This window comes from Lucilia sericata, unplaced genomic scaffold, assembly GCF_015586225.1.
Source record: "Lucilia sericata isolate MDLA Ls3-8-SP2 unplaced genomic scaffold, ASM1558622v1 Contig000003F_arrow, whole genome shotgun sequence".
Taxonomy (NCBI): Eukaryota; Metazoa; Arthropoda; class Insecta; order Diptera; family Calliphoridae; genus Lucilia; species Lucilia sericata.
Genome location: NW_023994044.1, coordinates 1,697,848 through 1,720,647, shown reverse-complemented (window position 1 = coordinate 1,720,647; position 22,800 = coordinate 1,697,848). Strand labels below are relative to the sequence as shown.

The window sequence follows — 22,800 nt, the reverse complement described above, 5'->3', positions numbered from 1 at the left end:
TGCACAAAACATAAACACCATTTATAAATGTTATAATATTAGTTCCAAAAAATCTGTGGTATCTGAGTAACTTCAGGAAATCCGTAAGCTTTTGCTAAGAAACCCGAGTTCAACAATAATGGTTTTCCACCAATTTACAAAAAATTTACTACTACATTACCTATTTACTTAATTGGCAACCAAAACAAAATGAGAAATAGAAACTTCATCGATAACTTGAAGAGAAATTCAAAAAAAAAAAAAAAAAAAATCCAGCGGTCATGAAACTCAACGTCAGGTTGTCTGGGATGTCAGCAGAGGAGTCATTCTAATTTGAAAACCATGCCGATGAAGACTCTCTAAATGATTTTTGGAAAAGTTCTTCTAATGTACGTGAAGATTTACAAAACAGTTATAATTATTTTTGACCTGAAAATTTATGGACTAATTCTAAAGACCTAGCACTATTTTTGGACGTTGATTTTATATTAGAACCTCCAGCTATCAAAATATGTATGGAGGTTCGGAATATTAAAGAAATTCCTCAAAGGACCCGTGAAACAAAAATTATTTGTTGTTGTGCCTACTAATGAAAGAAATCTCTACAAACTGGAAATAAGTCTGTTATTTCTAAGCAGTTCTTTTTCTAAGCTGGGGTATTTGAAATCGGTGAAAATTTTGTGCTTGTAATTTGAATTTGTTCTCTAAAAGTACCCAATTGGATTATTTTATTAAGACGTCTTATGGAAACATCTATGACATGTCATAGTCGTTGCTGAATTCGTCATGTTTTGTACAGAACTTAAAATTTCAGAAACCAGTTCTTTGGGAACAAATTGCTATCAGTGATATCAAGCTTTTTCGATAGAAATATGTAAATATACTTAAAAGTGGTTCCAAAATGTATGTATAAATTATAAAAAGCATTAATGACATTTCAAACAAAAATCATTAAAGAAAGAACTCGTCCCAACGAATGTATACTACTTAAACAACGCTTCTAAAGAACCTATGATAGTTTCTAACAAAAATAATTGATGAAAAAACTAACCTTATAAACGTTCTAAATAACGGCGTCGACTCCATAACGCTTCCTGCGAACCACTTCCGACTATTCGTACAAAAATCATTAGTCTCAACATCAAAGTGGGACGATTACATGAGATATTCTAGAACTTGTTGAGGAACTAATACAACTTTTTCTACAAGGATATCTTATTTGGAAATATCGCACATTGTTTTTTGTGGGCAATCCTACTATAGATACGTTTCGATTTTTTGCAGAAGACAGCCAAGCCACTTAATCATTTTCAATCATTTCATAAGAGTCATTTTGTACGCGTTTTGTTAAACGAGTCTTCTGTCTTCAACTAACTGCTGTTTTCATGTTTTTTATTTGTTTATTTGTAAGGAGCACACGTGTGAATATTTGTTTCGTTTGGTTTCCCTTTTTCATTGGAATGTTCATCATTTGACTTTATTGTTCATACGCAATGATGCTGGTAATACACTGAAGCATAGTTATAAAGGTGATTCATCCTAACTCAAATGAGAACAGGGATATTTGAATATTTCCGTATGCGTTTAAGTCTATTAATATGAAACCATGTAAATAATATTGATTTCTTCAATAGCCGTTTCGATAACTCTAACGCATAAATTTGAGCTACGGCCTTAATGTCTGAAGAAAAAACCTTTGTGTCTGAAGAAGTTTGAGACCAGGTTAGGTTGATAGGATGTATAGTACATAAAATCCGAAGAAATACACCTAGGCCACTATCGGGCCTGTTGTGCGCTCCTTTTCATGAAACAAAAAATTGTTCACTGAAAATATTATTTTTCAATGTTCAGAAACTCAGTTTCCTGGACGTAATTCCTAAGAATTTTCCAATCAGTGTTAGTCAGGAATGTTATTTCCGGAATATCTCTTCCATCTAACTTCGACGAATGCTTGACAGTGGTAAAGAAAGTGATCCAGGTTTTCACTATCCTCTCCACATGCTCTACATTCGTCTGAATCAGCATGGCCAATTTTGTATACATGTGCTCGTAATCCTGTGTGTGCTCGTAATCCTGTGTGTCCACTCAGAATACGTACCATCATACTAACTTCAGACTTGCTCACTTTGAAGAGATTTCTCATCTTATTCTCATCAGTCACCACATAGTATCTTTGTGGTTTCATTATTCAAGAGGCCTCATGGGATTCTCTCACCTATATTTTTAATTCAGTTTTTGTTGCATCGAATGGTTTTGCGTTCGTCAGGTTAACTACCTCCAGCTCTCTTCCCTTTAAAGCTATTACATTCGCCCTTTCGTTGCAGACTACTCCCGAGTGGCCTGGTACCCATATGATGAAACCTTACCTCTGAGAGAGTATTCAGTTAAAGCTTTCTTACAATCCAATACGGTCTTAAATTTAATTCTATAACCTGATATCGCCCTAATTGCCTTCTGGTTAGAACCCCAGGTACACTCTATCTCCCAATTTAGAGCCATCCGTGTAAAAACGGATTCCTACTGGTATTTGCTCTAGTTTTCCGCTTGACCAAGACATTCTATCTGGGATCAGTGTTTCAAAATTTTCCGACATATTCTGTGTCTGGTATGCGATCAGGCACGTCCGATGATTGGGTATAACCTTCCAATTTGTCCAGTATACATTGATGACGTGTCCTACAACCGCTTTTGGCCAGTTCGCCTAAAGTAAAGAGCCGTTCGGTTGTAAGCGCCGCCTCATATCTTAAATATGTTTTAATGGGTGAAATATCTAGCAACGTTTCCAGAGTTTTGGTTGAAGTAGTACACTTGGCACCACTTATACCCAAGCAGTATGTACGCTGAACTCCCTGTAGTAGTTTGATAATACACTTTTTGTCCAAAGCAGTCCACCAGATTATTGATGCATAAGCTAGAATTGGTATAATTACACTTTTATAAAGCCAATTTGTCATAGTAGGACTAAGACCCCATTTCATGCCTATAGTTCTCCTACATATCGCCCAGCACCGATGTGCCTTGTTGATCCTATCCTCTAGGTGGTGCCTCCATTTTAATTTCCGGTCGAGAATTACACCTAAGTACTTAACTTTGTCTGTCATCGGTATCTTCTTGTCCAGGAAGCAAGGTTCAGTATACCTAGAAATGTTTGTCTTTCTTGTCAAAAGAGGTTGAGCCCAGCCCGAGGCCGTATTCAAAGCCTCCTCAGCTCTTCTATACAAGTAATTTGGATCCTTTCCCTTTAAAGGTATTACGACATCATCTGCATAGCAGACAGGTCTAAGTCCTTTCTCAGTAAGGGTCCTTAGGAGGGTATTAATCGTGATATCCCAGAGTAAAGGTGACAAAATGAGACCATGTGGTATACTGCGAAATACCTTTTTCCCATCTGTTCCTTAGCATGTAGTTGATCCAGTTACGGAGCACCCGGTCAACATAAGACTGGTCTAGGGATTGGATAATAGTATCAGTGTGCACGTTATTGAAGTTTGAGACCAAAAAATAAATTCGATTCCCTCCAGAGAATATGGTAAAGGAGAGCGCAACAGATGTATTTATACTGATCTTATATAACATACATCCTATTACACTTACGCAGTTCGCTACAGCATAGTTTCACTGTATTTACTCAATCCAAATATTTAAAAGATAAAACAATATGTCAGATTTAATAAGAATTTGTTAGTTGGCAAAATAATCTATTTATATATAAATATACATATAAAGTAACATAATCTTTTGCAAAAATGATTTATTTAAGAGACAAAAGAAATTTCCATGAATCTGTATACCAATGATATTAATACAAAAGCCGGAAATATTTGATTTGTGAGTTTGATTCGAAAATTGATACTCATACAGTTTATTTTATTTGTGATCGAGTGGTTAATAACTGAACTAAAAATAAAAAAACACAAGAACGAAATGCACAAACACTTGGACGCAAACACATAATGATCACTTTACTTTCTTTCTAAATAATTGTTGCGTTATTAATTAAACATACATAGTTGTTTATTAATGTAACATAAACATATAATTTCAACTAAAAAAATTTTTTCATATAAAATTAATTCAAATAATAATTTCAAAGTTTAGAAGTTATTAGTTTTTTAAACTTTTTTGTGGTACATATTTACATACATACATACATACTTTCATTATTTACATTATTTATAGACAGAAAAAAGTTACATATTTGGAGCCGAATAAGAGAGTATAAACCATTTGTGCAATATTTTAGTAAAAAATTCGAGTTACAACTTGCCAAAATCGATACTTGAAATTTTGCTAAAATGGAATAAAGATACATACATATCCACATACATATTTTTGTTGAATATGTTTCAAAATACTAAATAATATCTTAAATTTGTCATATTTTTGAGTTATAGGTATATAGTTATTAGCAGGGAAGCCAAATATGCAAATGCATGTTTTTAATGGTGCGTCGCATATTTTCGAGTTTTTAGAGTATATTTTACTCTTTCAGTGCATATTCTAATGTATTGTGATTTATTTTTTCATTTTTGTATGTATAAAATTATTTTTGTCCTAATTTTATTTTTTAATTTCAATGCCTGTTTTACAATTTTGAAAAAACATAGTCTCATAAAATCCAATGATATTCTTTTTTAAATCGATGAATCACCACATTCTAAATTGGAACATAAAACCATTTACTTTGGATTTCATGAGACTAATGCATTAACCCTTAATTGTCTGAGGTCAGCTCCAAGAAGGAGACCTAGCTACCCTAATGTAAAAATTTCTGAAAAACCCGAAAAAACTACGATTTCTTATATGTACCATATATGTACGTCATGTATTCAGACTACATTTAGAGTAAAATATAATTTTGGGAAATTATTATTATAATTTTTATTATATTTTAATTAAAAGATTTTTAAAATCAGATTGGGAAGTTTATAAAAGTGTGCTATTTATAAAATCCACCATAAAAAAGATGGCGCGTGTATAGACTTTGAAATTTTGATCCCTCTATTTTATTGTTTTTAATGAGATAAATCAATAAAATCAAAAAGAAATCTTGTAGGTTATATCTGGTTATTAGTATTAATGTCCAAGAACTTCTTTCACAACTGAAAACGTATATATCTATCTACCTTGGGGGGATCTTTACGTTTCACGTCCACATATCCAATCAAGGGCCTGCAAATTAAAGCTAAATATTTGGCGAAAAATATGGAGTTTTCATTTTATCTTTTTAGGAATCGATGTAAATAGATCAGTTGAACACTATTATATAAAAACGCGTTTTTGGCCTAAGTGGTCTTTACGCCCTTATTCGCATCCATGCTTCATATGTATTAGGAACTCAAAATTAAGCTAATATTAATTCTAACGATAGCTACTGATTTTAAAGGGTAAAAGTAACGGTAACGTTATTTTGTATTACACATTGATTTCGGCTAAGAAAGGGTATTATAAAGGAAATAATAGCAACTTAATTAAATTAAGGCGGACCAGAATCAAAAGGTCTAAAGTGAATATGATCCGATTGACATTAAATTTCACAAAGGCATACTGTAGTATACACATATATAATACATTTCAATAGATATTAATATTCTATTGTTGAAACAGAAAGTCAACGTTTTGCAATTTGTGAAGTATTAACATTTCGATTACTTACTTAAACAAATGTAGGGTATCGCAGGCATTGAATATTTTTAAAAGCTTGTTTCTTCTGATTTTAAAGGCCCATCGCTTGATGATTGCATTCTTAAACTTAATTCCTCTGAAAAGTTAATATAAATCTGTTATTTATATTTACCTTCAAAATACAAGTACATACGATATACGTACAAACATACATTAATACGCTAAACTACATGTGGAAAAATATGACCATGTAGAATATAAATATAAACAGATTTGAAGTGTTTTTCTTAAAATCTTATTAACATTCTTACGCTAAAGTTTAATGAGCCATAATGAGTAGAAGTGTAAATGTTATCACTTTAATTATATTGATAAGCACAATATTGATATTATTCTCCAACAATAAAATATTTTTTAATATTTACAACTAGTTTTATTTAATTTTGTTGTCTTGAAAACAATTTTTATCGTAAAAATGCAGTTTCCCGCGAAACATCTTGAGGAAGATAACTAACTGCATTTATATGAAATATTTATTCCCAAATAGGGATTTGTACGGAAATTATAGGAGTTCGAATGTCTCTAAATTTGCCAATTTACAGTACTTTCAGAACTACTTCAAGAACGCTTGGATTTTTGCTCGACATTATTGATTTTTATTCGGATTGTGTCGCTCATAAAACTAAAGCTACCATGAAAGCTTTACAGAACAAATACATCTCAAGAACATTTTTGGAACTAGTTCTAGAAATTTTTATCAACGAGGTTCTCAAAAGTCTTTTTGGTACTAATATATACATATAACAAACAACTGGTTACTTAAAATCACTTAGAAGAAAAATTAGAACTTAAAAATGTGTCCTTTCAAGTTTTAAAAATATCCTGGGAATTTAATTGATTTTTTTTAATTTTTTTTATGTATTGTTTAAATTGTTCTATGGTTTTTTAAATTTATGGTTAAAGATTGAAACCACGAATTTTATATCATGCATTAGATTTCTGTTCAATTTTTGCCCTAACATTGTGATAAGAGCTGCCAGATAAATTTTGAAGAAATATCAGCATTTATCAGTACTAACATTTTAAAAATCGCGATATTTTGATATAATTTGGACCAAAAATTATTGAAATCGGTCCATTATTTCACCTAGCCTTCATACAACCGGAGCTCCCGATTTGGGCTTTTTATGCCATAACTACGTTAAATATACTAGTATCTCTCCAAAAAATCGGTACAACTAAATTTTATATAAGCACAAATGAAACTGCCGATTTTTGTAATGATCGGCCCATATTTGACCCTAGCCCCCATACAAACCCCCCTTTAATACGTCCAAAACTTACCTACAATCATTAGTATAGCAATAAAATTCAGCAAATTTTATGAGGATTGGCCTATGTTTCACCATATAAAGCCTCTTTTAGAAAATTAGTTTTTCATCAATAAATTGATTGATTGAATACATCGAAATTAAGGTAAAAGTCAACACTAAAGTTTCTTCATGAAAAATAAATAATTTCTAAAATATGATGTAGGATATCATATGGTCGTCCATGCCCGACTATACATTCCTACTTTTTTATATAGAAGGCTCTTGAGATCATAATTATATTAAATGTTCCAATATCTCTACAAAAATCGGCACAACTTAGTTTTGTATAAGTCGAAAAACGTAACGCAAAGTCTACTTCAGAAAATGATTTGAAGGTCAATAATTCACTTATAAACACGATCAAATTCTACATAAACTTTATCAGTAAACAATTGCAGCGATATTAAATGTGGATGTGCTTTTGCGAGTCCATGTTGTACGAATATTTACAGACTTTTAAATTTAAAAACGTATTATTTTAAACCACAGTTTATAAATATGTGGTTTCCTATTAATGATATAGAATTTATGTTTGCTTATTTTAACATTGTGAAATTTGATTTGAAAATTATTTACAGAAAAAAATAACTAATAGGTTTCAGAATTCGATTTTTTTTTCTCGACACTGATCTAGATCTAGCATGATCTGAACTATTTGTTTATAAATTGTGAAATTTTGATGCATTTCTACATCGCTAAGTACAACTATTTAGAAACGTTATTTTAATTGAAAATAAGTAATTTATATACATATGAATTTTATCCAATAAAAAATAACTTTTAAAAATAAAATAACACATACATACATATAACACATATAAATACACATACATATGTACATATGTAAATTGATTGTCACTTAGAAATTACATTATTGGTTCAAATTTAATTTTCAATGGAAACATCAGTATGTACCTACTACATTTTTTCCGAGACCACCCTATTGTACTTATACACATCTAGACAAAAAAATAAATACACTTCCATTCAATACATTTTCGTATATTAAATTTGAATCTGGCTTTAAGTGTTATTGGAAACTCTATGTTATTTTTTCGGTTTCGATATGACAATACCATTTATTGTAAAAAAACAAAATTATCTTCCATTTTCAAATTTTGGCATTTTTTGTTCGTAGAGAACTTTTAAAATACATTTTAATTATATTTGTATTTTTAAGTTTTTAATCGGTTTTTTGAAAAGGTTTGCGATTTTTATTAAACTTCTATTTAGTTTTTATAAAATAAATGGGAAAATATTTAATAGATGGGTTGAGGCAAGCTTTGAACTATCGAAAAGAAGAGAACTGCGTTGACGCTAAGAAATAAGGAAAAGGCTACGTTTTATTACCGGAACCTTGGATCGTTCCTTATTTTTTGCACAAAATGCGCTTAAGAGACAACCATCAGCTGAACACCGTGGAAATCCAAAGAAAACATCTCCAGCAACAGATAATCGTATAATTACTATGGCAAAAAAGACCCTTTCATCTCTTCCAGAGCCATTTCTGCAGATATTGGTAACGTAATTTCTTCCCGAACGGCTCGTTGAAGACAATACAATGCCAATTTACCTGGTAGAATAGCCAGAAGAATTCCTTTGCTTCGGCCAAAAAATTATAGATACGGCTAACTTTCGACAAAAATTTACTCAAATTGGTCCGGACCAGAGGGTGAATAAAAATGCTTTTAAGGTGGATTTTCTACCAAGATAATGATCCGAAGGACACCTCAACATTGTGCCAGGATTGGTTTAAGGGTAATGATGTGGTCTTACTGGACTGGCCAAGTCAGTCACCTGATCCCAACCTAATAGAAAACCTTTGGGGAGAGTTAAAAAGAAGAGTAGCTAATGAAGGTTTTCAAAATAAGAATCAATTACGGGCATTTATCCAGAAAACCAGTGGAAACCTACCGAAAACTGATCTCCGGTATGCCAAAAATGGTGGATAAAGTTATTCAAAATAATGGTTGTTACACACGATACTACCAAACAAAAGTTGTAATGAACAAACAAATTTAAAAATATTGAATTAGATTTACTTTTCTGGTACCTTTGCTGAATGTATGTACTTATTTTTTTGTCCACCATTTTAAAACATTTTTAAGAAGACTGAAAGCAGTTTAGGATATTAATTTATTTTTCTTTCGTATTTTTATTTTAAATCTTATAAAAAATTTAGTTATGTTCAGTTTTTAATCTATCTTCAATAAATATTTTATTATAAGTTGTTAAACAGAACTTTTACAGGTGTATTTATTTTTTTGTCCACATGTGTATGTATATGTATGTATTATTTTAAAGTAGGTAATTTTAATAGAAAACATAAATATTGTGGGAAAAATATTTTACTAAAAGCATTTTGCAATAGACATTGGATAAATATTAATGCTTTTTTTATTTTATAAATTTGTTTATAGATTTTTTAAAGTGATATTCATGTTTTGAATATTTGATGTGGAAATGATTCTTTAATTTTCTCACTAGAAATCTCACCCTGTCTACTGATATATTTTGATATATTTATGTATGAATATGCAATAAAATGACTAAATGCTGAGATGATCGGTCTATTAATTACAGTGACAGTTTCCGAAAAATACCTTAAATTTTAATCATTGCTCATGTAAGAACTTTTAAATACGATAACACTCCTAACTTTTTTTTATTTTCTCTAACTTACCTCATTTGTTGTGGATCCATGATATTTAACTGCATAATTGTAGTTTTCTATGTTGATTTCTTTTTTTTTTTAATTTGTGTTTTTATTTTTTAGTCAATCTTAACGTTATTTCATACAACAAACCAGTTAAGTATTTAGTCAATCAATTCAATTATTCTATTAGCACCTTTAATTTAATCTTGATAATTTGAACTGAACTTTGTTCATTATGTAGAATCATTATGTAGAATCATTATGTAGAATCGAGTATAGAAATTATGTAGTTTCACACGCATCTCTAAAAAAACAAGAAAAGAATTGAATTGAATTTTGTACACACTTTTCTTTAAATGTCAATTACATGTTTACGTTTTATGTAAGTACCGTTTTTATTTCACGTTTATTCGTAATTTGTCAATTTGTATAAAAATAAACAAATCACAAACAACAATAATAATACACCACCAACATCAACAGTAGTAATAACAACAACAACAACTGCTGCATAATTAAAATGCACTATTTGTAAATAAATATTTAAGAGAACGTGTTTAAGCATGTTTGTATGTTTGCATGTACATTTATAGATGTGTAGTGGGCCAGATCAAAATAATACGTAAAAGCATACAGCAATAACAATATTCCGCACACACGTTTTATAGTTTTCTGATAAGGCAAACGAACCTAAAAAAGTACATTATTAATTTCTCTTAATAAAGTTTTTTCCACTTCTTTCATATGTATGTCTCTAATTGGAGAACTGATAATAATGAGCTCTCATTTTCGGGAACACAATTAACATATCAGGGGTGTACAACATATGAAGGGTGTAGAAACATAAGCAGCATTCTCCATTTTTGTATTTTTTGAATTGGAAGAAGATGTAAAGCTTGTAAAATGTTATATACATACAGTGTCTCTCATAAGTATTCGAATTTATGTAAACTATGAAAAGAAACCAAATTTAATAATATATTTTGTGTGGAAAATAAATAAATTAATTTGTTATATTGTCTAGATAGTCCTTAGTTTTGATATCACGCCCCTTAAAAATTGGAAAACTTAAATTTACTTAAATTAGTTGTGCTTTTTTAAAAAAAGTCCATGAAACTACTTCACAAAAGTATGCGAATTTTTCCTGTATTTCATATTTGATCATATTATACGATACACAAATTTTAGAATCGCATGGTTTTATGCTTAATATGGTTTTAAGGGGTTACTATCAACCGCATGGATATATTTTTGACCCATTTGGTCCACAATTTTGGGGGATTTGTACCCTCTTTTCATGAAATATCATTAAAATGGCGATTTTTGGCTATATTTGTAATGTTTTCACCCTTTTTCCAGAAATAAAACCAAAATTTAATATTGGAATTTAATAGAACCCATAGGGTATCTAAAAATAATATTTTTTGTTATAAGGATCTGTACTTAAACGTTCCAAGATGTATTTTTGGTATCGTTTTTCAGTTTCTAATTGAATTATCTGGATCATAAGTCCCTTTTCGTACCTCTAGGGACGATATTTTTCGACAAAGTTGTCTAGTGTATATTCATGTACATATTGGCACTAATGTATTTTAAATTTTCAATATATTATAGCGGTATACAACCCCAAAACATGCCTTAACAAAACGTCATCCTATATAGTAGATTTCAGTTTTTACTACTCGTAACTTTCACGCTTATGTTGCCCGTTACAATAACACTGTAAGTCCTAAATTTTGGTTTTAATTTGATCATAGTAAATAATATTTAAACACATATCAACATTTTTGATGTGATCATAATGATATCGTGCCATGCAGCATGGAGGCCATTGGTATATAAAAATAATGATTTTACTATTTTGAATGGTGTTTCTTCGAGGCATGTTTTGGAGTTGTACACTTCCACAACACATTGAAAACTTAAAATGTATAAAAGCTGATATCTAAAAGAATATATACCAGAAAACTTTCCCCGAAAATAGTTGATCCTAGTATTATAAAAATGGACTTAAGTTCCAATATATTGAATTAGCGAAAGAAGAATGATCAGAATAATTTATCTTGGAACGTTTAAATACAGATTCTAGTAACAAAAGATATTATTTTTAGATACCCCAAAGGGTCTTTTAAGTCCCAATATCAAATTTTTGTTTTATCTCTGGAAAAAAGGAGAAAAATTTACAATTATGTCCAAAAATCGCCATTTTAATGATATTACATGAAAAGAGGGTACAAATTCCCCAAAATTGTGGACCAAATGGGCCAAAAATATATCCTTTCCGTGGATAGTAACCCCTTAAAACAATATTACGCATAAAAACCATTCGATTCTAAAATTTGTGTTGCGTATAATATGATCAAATATGAAATACAGGAAAAATTCGTATACTTTTGTGAGGCAATTTCATGGACTTTTTTTAAAAAAGCACAATTAATTTAAATCAATGCAAATTTTTCAAGTTTTAAAAAGCGTGATATCAAACATAAGGACTATCTAGACAATATAACAAATTAATTTATTTATTTTGCACACAAAATATATTATTAAATTTGGTTTCTTTTTATAGTTTACCCAAATTCGAATAATTATGAGAGACACTGTATGTATACATATATGTACATATATGTATATATATATGTTATATATATACACTATCGGACAAAATAAAGTGCAAAAGTGCTCATGCTACATTATTTTATCGAAAAATCTGTTAAATGATTATTGAATATGGAACTTTTTTTAAATTCATTTAGTTTATATACAATGCTACAAAAATAACTATAAAACAAATTTATTCCACCTAAAATTTTTCTGTATAACATTTAAAATTAAAGTAAATTCACTTTTTTGTCGGACAAAATAAAGTGTAAATTTTATATATCATTATTTTAATTTTATGTATATCAAAATTTTTTATCTATTTTGGTTCTGATTTGAATATCTGGATCTACTCAAGTCATTTTTGTAATTATTTTACCATTATTATTCGCAATCGCTTTCACTTTCCCTTGCTTTCTCCCATACTATTATTTTTAAAAGAAATCCGTTTTTGTTCGCTATTTCAGCGGAATTTTGTGATCAATTGTGGTCAAATATTAATCTATTAGATTTAGGGCGATGCTCTGAGCAGGTCATTCAAATTTTTCAGTGTTTTTTTTTTACAATAATGTTTTTAACCTTAGTCGTGTGTTTGAAGTCATGAATCGGTTGAGGCATTAAGTCTCCCAAACCCATTTTTACGGCATTTATTTCCAAATTTTTATTAAATAAGCTCGTGAATTGCTCATTTGTTATTAGTTACTCCATTTTCACTAAGATTCTCGCTCTTAAAGTTGAATAGTGTAACAATACCGATAGCCCTCCACCATAATATTTGAAACCTGGGGTATTGTTTTTTAAATTTTGTATATTGAAGGGCTTAATTCACACTCATTGTCGACATTTCAAAATTTTCGGTAGAAATTGGGACTCATCTGACCAACCACGTAAATTTGATCTAAAAAATATGAAATTAAATACTAAAATCGAAAAAAAATTTTAAGCTTTTAAATATGTTGGTGAAAGATTGAAGGTATGGGTCAGTTGACTCTTCGTAAGTGTCCAATTTTTAAGGTTAGGTGTGGGGAACCTAGGTGAAATTTATTCAAAAAGCTCCAATGAATACTATATGAGCATATTGCAGTGAAATCTTAAGATCAGTGCCTTCGAAATGGACTTGGGCAACTTTATATTTCGGCAAGATAATAAGCTTAAGCACTTGATAAAGTTAAAAAATAACATTACTGTAGGAAAAATCACTGAAAATTGAAATAAGTTGCTCAGAGCAAGGGGAAGGGAAAGCGATTGCGAATAATAATGGAGAACAAAATTACCAAAATGGCTTAAATAGATACAGATATTAAAATCAGAACCAAAATAGATAAAAAATTTTGATATACAAGAAATTTAAATAATGATATATAAAATTTACACTTTATTTTGTCCGACAAAAAAGTGAATTTATTTTAATTTTAGATGTTATGCAGAAAAATTTTAAGTAGAATAATTTAGTTTTATTGTTATTTTTGTAGCATTGTATATAAACTAAATGATTTTGAAAAAAAATTCCATATTCAATAATCATTTAACCGATTTTTCGCTGAAAGAATATACATGAGTACTTTTGCACTTTATTTTGTCCGATAGTGTATATAACATTTTACAAGAGAAACAATAAAGTCGCTAACTTTTTTGTGCACATTTGTTTTGATACATAAGAATCAACAATAAAGTCGATTTTGAATTTTTGAGTTTTAGATAACGATATTGTATATTACTGCTATTTCTGGGCGTTACAAATATCAAAACAAACATACGTACATAATAAGTACATTCATATGTACATTATAACCCTCACTTTAGTGTTGCGTATAATAATGAGCCTTTTATAAACTATTTAAACAACTTCAATAGACCATTTCTTATAGAAATGGCAGATATGTACTTGTCAATACGTAGTTAGTAGCTATGGAATGCTGCTGTTGGTATCTGCACAGGTGACAAGTATTTTGTGGAAGCTGACTTACTATTCAATACCTTGTTGTTTCTTGCAATAAATAACGGAATTTACTTCTTGTGGTAAAATCGCTTACTTTGATTATCGTTTTTCCACTCTCTTATGTTATTGATTTCTCTTTGAATTCACTCTTAATAATTTTCATGTCAACCAGTGTTGCCAATTGTCATAAACAAATTGTTATAAACAAATTAACACCTGTCATATATGATCGACTTTGAGGATTGTAAAATCCAAAAAAAGTTGAGAATATTTCTTCTGGTTCAAATCAAGAAAATTTTTATATCACCGAAAGATGGGGCGGTATATTGATTTTGTATATACATATTTAAACTCTTATAATATAAATCTATGTATCTGGCTATGCCTGCCGCATGTCTATTGAAAAGACGATAAAACGGAAAAAATTACTGATATTTTCTAAAAATATCGGATCGTAAGATCACGCATAAATCTGATCGTTATGTAGCGATTATGATAAATGTTTCAAAGTATGGCGAAAATCAAGCCCCAGTTGACCGGAAGCCCCCTACAGAGTCAAACAAATATTTATTTAAAAATCAAACACAACTGACTTAAATATGACACGAAAATGAGTCTCAAATTATTATTATCAAATTATTATTAAAGTATAGCTTATGATTCGAATACGAGCGTTAATACACTATTTTAATCTATGCGATATGATCAAAAATTTTACAAAATTCTGAGAGGGAAAGTCATCATGATTATAGGTCGTTTATCTCCAAACCAAAACCAGATAAATCAGTTGAGTGCTTGACAATGGTCTACACTAATGGCAAAGTATTAAACATTTCCCTACAAGTTTTACTTTGAGGGGTCAGTAGATGATTTCGGTATACCAGAGGTCGATATTGATATCAATATTGACTGGTGTTAATATCATAGACCTACGAGTCCTGGTTTATTTGTCATTCTACATTTAATTTTTTAATGTTTATTTAGAAAGACCCAATGACAACAACCACAGGCAATTGATTTTGTTGCTGTCAAAATTTGTTGTTTTTGTAATTTTTACGTTAAAAAATAAGCAGCTGGTCTTTGAGGCCACTCCTTGTAGTAATGGTTAAAAATCAAACACAAGTGAAATGTTTGTTGGGTTATATGTACTACATCGTAAATACGTAATATAACATTTGCATATATGCAAATTATCAGCATGTTACAAGATGGGTCAGTCCAAAAATAGAATTTTTAAAATATCTTACTCTTTACCATATGAATAGTAAGCATCCTACGTAGGCAAACAGAGGTTGCAGATTCACTTTAATATTGTTTATTTTTATAAATTTTTAAATAATTTCAAAACATTTACAAGTAATTAACTAATAAACTAACTATGTACATAAATATAAAACATGAAAAATAACAATATTACAATTGAAATTAATACAAAACAAATACAGTAAACCCTCGGTTGTAGTTGCCAAATAAATCCAATTCTGTTGCCAGTAAGTACCCAGCGATGCTAATAAAATTCAACTGAACATTTATAAAAAAAATTTTTGCAAAGTTTGTTAAAAATTGTTTTTTATATGCAACCAATAGTTGAGATTTATATTAATCAAGGGCTTATCGTTCTTATTTATTTTGCAATATAAAAAATTACAAAAACTACATGTGTTTATTTATATTGTTGTTAATTATTATGTATTTTGTTTGTTTTATTTTCGCCAGTGTAAAAATAAAAATAAAATTTCGTTTCTGTTTAATTCATTAACATTATAGTGATAAGAAAAATCTGTGTTTTTTTAATCTTACTTGTTATTATTTTTTAATAACAAAATTATACACAAACATAGTGTAAATACATACATATATATATATATATATATATATAGAGATTAGGGTTTTTCTAAGCGGGAAAAATTTCCGGGAATATTTTTTTTTGTAATTCGATCTTATTTTAAAGTCAGTTTCACTAAAGCTATGTATACACGGTTGTCAGATCTTACAACGTTGGCAGATCGGGCAATATAATGGCAATGTACCGACAATGAAAAATTGTTAGCAACAGGTAAATTGTCAGTTCAGATTGTTGTACGAAAACCTTCCAATTTCATTGCCAGACAGTAAATTTATCTGCCAAAAAGTTGTCAGTTCACACTGTTGTCAGATTGTTGTGTGAGAAAAGTTGCCAGATCTTGTTTTAGCTGCATATGTTCTTTCAATGCACCGTGAAAATGTTTATTTAACAATGGTCCCATTGTCGATCATTTGCGATAATTTTATAACTATGACCTATATTAAGAGAGTGGTTCTTAAAGTTATTATTTAAAAATAAATTCTTTTCTCAATTTCCGGTAATGAAACATTTAGAAACCCTATTGTAGACGTATACAATGACGCCAATAATATTGGTGTATTTTAATTTATTCAAATTTGTTTCATTCTGAGATACACAGCCGCTTACTGAATCTGTTTTGACGTTTCTCTTAAAAACAACTGTTATTTCTCTCATTTTTATAATCATTGTTTTTTTTTTGCAATAGTAATTGGTGTCGTTTTAAACTGTTTACAAATTTTATTATAAAATAATAATAACAAAAAAAAATAAAAGCAGAAAGAAAGAACTGAGAAATCACCCAACATCAGAGATACTTGCAAAATTCCCGGAATATTTGTCAGTCGTGAAATTCTGCTTAAAAAAACATTTAAAATAATGTTGTCAGTGCTGTTAACAGTAGTGCTTTGTACGTTTATTTGGTCGGTTGGATTGACTGACTGGCTGATTTTATGTTGTTATTCTTCTACCACGTCTTCTCCGTATTGTTTTGTGCGTTTTGTTTTTCTTAGCAAATGTCAGTAGTAGAGAGTTGATAAATGAGTTAATAAGTTAAATACAGCTTTTGCCAATAACGATTGTTATTGTGGTGATATACTCACGAACATACGCATTTAATTGTTATTGAGTCAAATACGCAAGTATATACATACCCACACACGTACATATGTAAACTACGATGGGTGATTAATAACAACTTTCAATAAGTTCGATGAGAGTCAGGTGGGGTATGTCACACCCGAGATTTTATTTACTCATACTAGGTATTAAATGGACGTTATTTTAGATATATCTAAGTAAATGATATTTATTATACAGTTCTGTATCAGTATCAAAAATATATGTGTGTAGATTCAAAGATGTGAGTGTCATCTGCTCGGATTATAGATTATGTAAAAACGTATCACTTAAATTTTTATATTCTTTATAGCTTCGAGCCTATACTCGTTTTGGGCTAGGAAGTGACAGAGAAAGTGAACAACAGTTTATTCTTGTTCTTAATTTTAAAAGCTTAAGAAAATTCGTTAACCGAAAATTTAGTTTTAGGTGTGAAGCTCAAAAGAGCAGTTACTGGTAACCACTGTTATTATTCTCCGAAGCTAAGTTCGAGCAATATTAGAACAGATGTCCATAGCCACATTATATTCGTTATACTTATTTAATCTGTGTTTGTTTATAGAGTCTATCGCGAATTAGACGTTTATACCAAGAAATAAATGTTTGAAATGTGCATGTTGATGATCCGGAATCCACATCAACTCCAAAAGACCTAACCTCAGTATGACGGATATCGATTTTTCGGCAATAAGTCATAATGGACCAAACTCTACAGAACTCTTTCTTATAACAAAAAAGTATTGTAGACTTTTCTCTTAAGACATTCATTTTTAAAAGTTTTAATGGCAATTTACTGATTTTTGGTAAGGAGAGAATAGGGCCGGGCCTACTACATTGTAAAATTCGTTAGAGATTTTGGTTTTTATACCTACACTTGCTTACGTCGAATTCGGGTGCCTCCGGTAGGCTAGTTTGTGGATTATATACTCAATAGATACTCTGGTCCGATAATAGTCTAGGTGTATTTCATTGGATCTGATGTAGCATACATACATTCTCCTTTCTTTGAGAAGGGCACCTTATAAGGGAGCTACCAAACAAAATCTTACCGAAAGAGACCATTTGTTGGAAATTTCTCAAATATAAATTTGATACATTTAGAAATATTGCAAAATCAAATAAGTTTTATATTGTAACATGTTGTTTGTACTATTTCCTTCCATACACTATATGTATTAAAATAAAAAATCATACCTCGTTTCTGTAGAACCTTTTAGGTTACCCTACATAACTCTATTCAAGTTTTTATGTGCGAGTATAAACATTCTTGTGCAATTTTATGTATGTGCGTAATTCTATGTATATTTTTCTTGTTCTTGTTCTCTTTCGTTAACATTTTACAACAGTATGTTGTTTTAAGTGTTGCTGTTTGGTATTTTGTATTTAAAGCTGAAAATTTCCACAATTTTCTATGTTAATAACACAGGGATACACCAGAATTCTGAAAAAAAGTGTGAGTTTTTTTACTGAAATGGCCGTAACTCAGATATTTGACTATACATTTAAAAGGAAACACTTGTATCTTTAAAACAAAATGTCAGATTTGAAAATCGGTTGAAAAATACCAAACCTTTAATTTTTTAAAGTCTAAACAACAACTTTTATATCACAGTGTAATACATATTTTGTATTGAAAATGGACAATATGACTTTACTTAGCCCAATATAAAGGTTTTTGAAGCAGTGTTTCATGCCTAAATTTAGCCTTTCCGTTTGAAACAAATCGAAATATTGGTCGTTGACTCCCAAGAGTAAATATATTATGGGTTCTTATTATTCTACTTTATGACAATCGCTCCATAATTAAGCCTATAGTAGAAAGGACCATATTAGAAACAATTTCAAGTATTAGAATATATACATACATACATATATATTATCATATTAAACTCTTTCATATAGTGTGGATAGTATTATGCGTTTGTACTGATATTTGCAAGATCCAAAATATTGGTCCTACGCCCACTTTAAAGTAAAGTTTCGGTTTGGATTAGTCGATTAAATTATGTCCGTCTGTGTGTATATGTAAACCTTGTGCGCACTTGATCCTAGGACTGAAAATGGGTTAAATAAGTCCATAATTTCACCTAGCCCCCATAAAACCGTACCCCCCGAATTGGACATTGGATACTACCAATTTTCGTAATGATCGGTCTTCATTTGGACATAGACCCCATACAAAGTCCACTTCAGAAAATGAAAATCAATAATTCACTTATAAACACTAGTATCACGATTAAATTCTGCATAAATAACCTTCATGTAAACGTAAATCCATCTAACAAAATTTATGATTATAACACATTTAATGCTGTTAAAACGAAGTTTTTTGATTTATGCTGGTCTTGCAGTAAATGAGCCATATATTTATTAGATTTTAAAAGTCAATTACAGTGGTAGACATTCGTTTGTACGCAATATATTTTTTTAACTTTTGAAAGAAAGTAAATAGTGTTTTAAGAAAAAAGGTTTGCGAAATAGTTTAATACTATCTTCGTTACAAAATTATAATATAAAATTGTAATATTATTTGCTCTATTAGCAATTCCAGAGAAAAAAATCAAATTTGTCTGAGACATTTGTTTGTACGCACTTTACATAATTTATAATAACCATACAAATGATTTGTACATTTCTCTTTTTCTTATCATAACATTTAGTAGGACCTCCATAATTGTTACTGACATAATAGATTTCATTAGATTTTGGATAGGTCAATTTTTAAAGCGCTTCAAAAAGAATTTCCGAAGGTCATGCTTAAAAAATTGTTTATGTTATTTAAATGCTTTTTTGTTTATAAATCTTTTCAACTATGATTTTAAGAATGATTTTGATTTGTTGTGTCTTAAAATTCCGCCTGGTTAAGGAAGAGAATTAAAATATTTGTCGGAAAATCAATCCAAACCCTTGTCAAATACCCATTTTTGGATAGAAATTGTATCTCGAGTCGCAATTTTTCATTATTTTTTCTGCTAAACAGTCTTCTAATGAATCAAAGAATATTCCAAATCTAATTTTGGGTGAAAAAATTCCAATCGAAATCTAATTTGTACTTCTAGCGGCGTTTTGGTTCAATTCGCACAATACGTTATTGTAACGACTTAGATAATATAAGTTTAACTTATTTTCACTTGAAAATATTAACTTTTAGAAATTATTCATATCCGATATCGGGCCGTATGGAGAGTGCAGTTTTCTCTCCTTATGAATCTTAATAAATCTTGGTTTACAAGCAATTCTTAATACAGTAATGACTAAATCAAGGATAAAGGAATGATAATAGATCTTTTATTGCAAGGAGTAAAATTTTTTGTCTTTATTTCATTAAGAAAATAGGGATTTTGTGTCATAATTTTTAGTTTTTTTGTAACATTACTCTTGTAAAATCGAGTAAGGAAGCCATTTTTTAACAGTTTTTCATAGTTTTATGCTATTTTTAATACAGCATGAGTATCTATTACGAAATATTAAAAAATATTGTTCAAAATAATTCAAAATTTTGACATTTTGATAAAATATTTCCTAATTTAGCTTCGACAGCGATCAAATCGCAATTTCTACAAATAATATATCTTTATAAAGATTTTTATAATTCGTATGGCTATAAAATATATTAATTTTATATCTAAACCCCCAATACTCGCTCAAAAGAATTCAATTATTCTCGTAAAAGTAATAATTACATGACTGCGTACAAACGAATGTCTCAACGAAAATAAATTTTTTGTCTGATATTTTTATTAGAGAAAAATATTTTATAATATTTTTCTATTATTTAATAACTATGATGTATTCAATCCAGTTTCTAAAAAAAGTTTTACAATAAACCCAAAAATGGCTTTAAAAATCAAAGAAAACATGTTGCATACAAACGATTGTCTATCACTGTATAAATGATGTTCAAATCATTTTCTAAAAGGAAACTTATGTATTTGATAGATTTAACTAATATAATTGCATAATAACTAACTGTAACTCGCTCACATGGACAGGAACACTTCCCAGTTATAATGTTGAAAGATATAGATATGAACAAACTTTATTTAATTTTAATGGTGAAGTTTTTAATAATAATATTAGAAATTAATTTTGAGGCTGAAATGTTCTGGCAACACTGATTGTTCACCTATTGGTATTTGACTAAATATCTTACATGTAGTATGTGTGTGTACATATATACATACATATGTATGTATGTGCAGAAGAAGGCCGTCTGTAATGTATGTATTAAACATTTATTTATTGTCATTTTTCCACTTATGTTTTGTTTCTTGTTGATGTTGGTATTGTTAAGTTTTGTACTGGCCTTTATTGAATTTTCTTCTCTTTGCAGTGAAACTCCACCGATGAAAAATATAAAATAACGATAAACATGATAAAAAATGAGCAGCGCACTTGTTACATATGTAAAAATAAAAAATAACAATAACAACTATGGCAACATCAGCAGCAGTAAAAACAAAAACAGAGAAAACTACATTAAAAAGCACACAGTATATGTGTGTATCTGAATGTATTTGTTTTTTTGCAAATTCTACACCCAACTCTAAAAGGATGTTAAACAGATTCCATTTCCGTTTGTTATCAACGCACTTACTACGTACACAGAAGACAACGACATGTTTACAATTTTTTTATATTTTCTACAACACAGTATGTTTGTATCTAAGTGAATAAAAGTTGAATGTTTGTTTAGCTTGATTTAATTTAATTTAATTTCTTTAGCCATAACGACGAACAACCATTAGGCCAGCATCTTTAACGAATTATTGTTGTTTTTGTTTTCATTTTCTTTTTACACTAAAAATTTCGTCCCACCTTTCACCCCCACCACAATACAACAACAAAAGCGAATGGAAGCCAAAAATCATGCATTGCAAACATCTCTTTTGTTTTATGTTTTCCTGATTGTTGTTTGTTTACCTGTTCGATTCTCTCATTTTGTTTTTGTATTTTTTTTTTTTCAAACTTTGAACAAAAAATCATCTCTCATACTCTTTTTTTCATCTGCCTTTCGGAGTACACAGCAACGAAAAACAACTTTTTTGTATTTTTAATTATACATTTTTTCACAGAATTTTTTTCTTTGAATTTTTTTAACGCCACTTCTTTGTGATTTTTATATTAATTTGTATTATACATAAATATTTGTTATACTATTATTTAAATTGGATATTTTGTGTGTAAAACTGTTGAATTGAAATTGGTAAAGTGAGATTTATTAGCAACAAGTTTGTAAATTTCTTTCTTTATTTGGTTGGGTTTAGTTTGATAAAAATAATTTTTGTTTCTTTTCACTAGCGTTTAACTTGTTGACGTATAACCGAGTTAAGTTAAATACACAACGTCCGCACTCGCCAAGAGTTGCACACGATTTGGTTGAGAACGACAATGAGCATCGGTTTTTACTAACAAAATATCTGACAGTTTGTTAAGAGAAAATAAAATCGTCAAAACGAACGAAGAATGAAATGTAAAAAAGCTCACACACTCACAAAAAAAAATAATATGGCAAAAACTGTCGGCTCGCTGCTGGCATTAGTTTGTATGTATTTTTAATCGTAAGAAAATGTTTGCTGAATTAAAATTTTAACTTTGTTCAAATTGTACTACATACATAGATTCTATAGAACATATGGTATCTGAAAAGCCGAATAAATATACAGTGTCCTGTAAAACAAAAGCA

At 29.6% G+C, this 22,800-nt stretch overlaps 2 protein-coding genes across 4 annotated transcripts in view; one reads left to right on the top strand and one right to left on the bottom strand.

The window, feature by feature from the left end:
* The window catches only part of LOC119599871, a 65,133-nt gene extending 43,318 nt beyond the window's left edge, over nucleotides 1-21,815 (top strand). Inside the window, exon 2 of the mRNA XM_037949794.1 lies at nucleotides 21,448-21,815. Coding sequence (XP_037805722.1) covers nucleotides 21,448-21,450 — 3 coding nt within the window. The 3' untranslated portion in view covers nucleotides 21,451-21,815. The remainder of the gene's footprint in view (nucleotides 1-21,447) is intronic.
* LOC119599839 (cytokine receptor-like) overlaps nucleotides 1-22,502 on the bottom strand; it is a 60,468-nt gene extending 37,966 nt beyond the window's left edge. For 2 of the 3 annotated variants that reach the window (XR_005231099.1, XM_037949749.1), the window contains exons 1-2: nucleotides 22,038-22,502; nucleotides 9,661-9,937 (exon numbers count right to left, since the gene is read on the bottom strand). Coding sequence is in view for 2 of the 3 variants with exons in the window: in XM_037949749.1 (XP_037805677.1) it covers nucleotides 9,661-9,695 (35 nt within the window). In the remaining variant the exon portion in view is untranslated. The remainder of the gene's footprint in view (nucleotides 1-9,660; nucleotides 9,938-22,037) is intronic. The other variant, XM_037949757.1, reaches the window with a different exon arrangement.
* Between the last annotated feature and the right edge of the window lie 298 nt (nucleotides 22,503-22,800).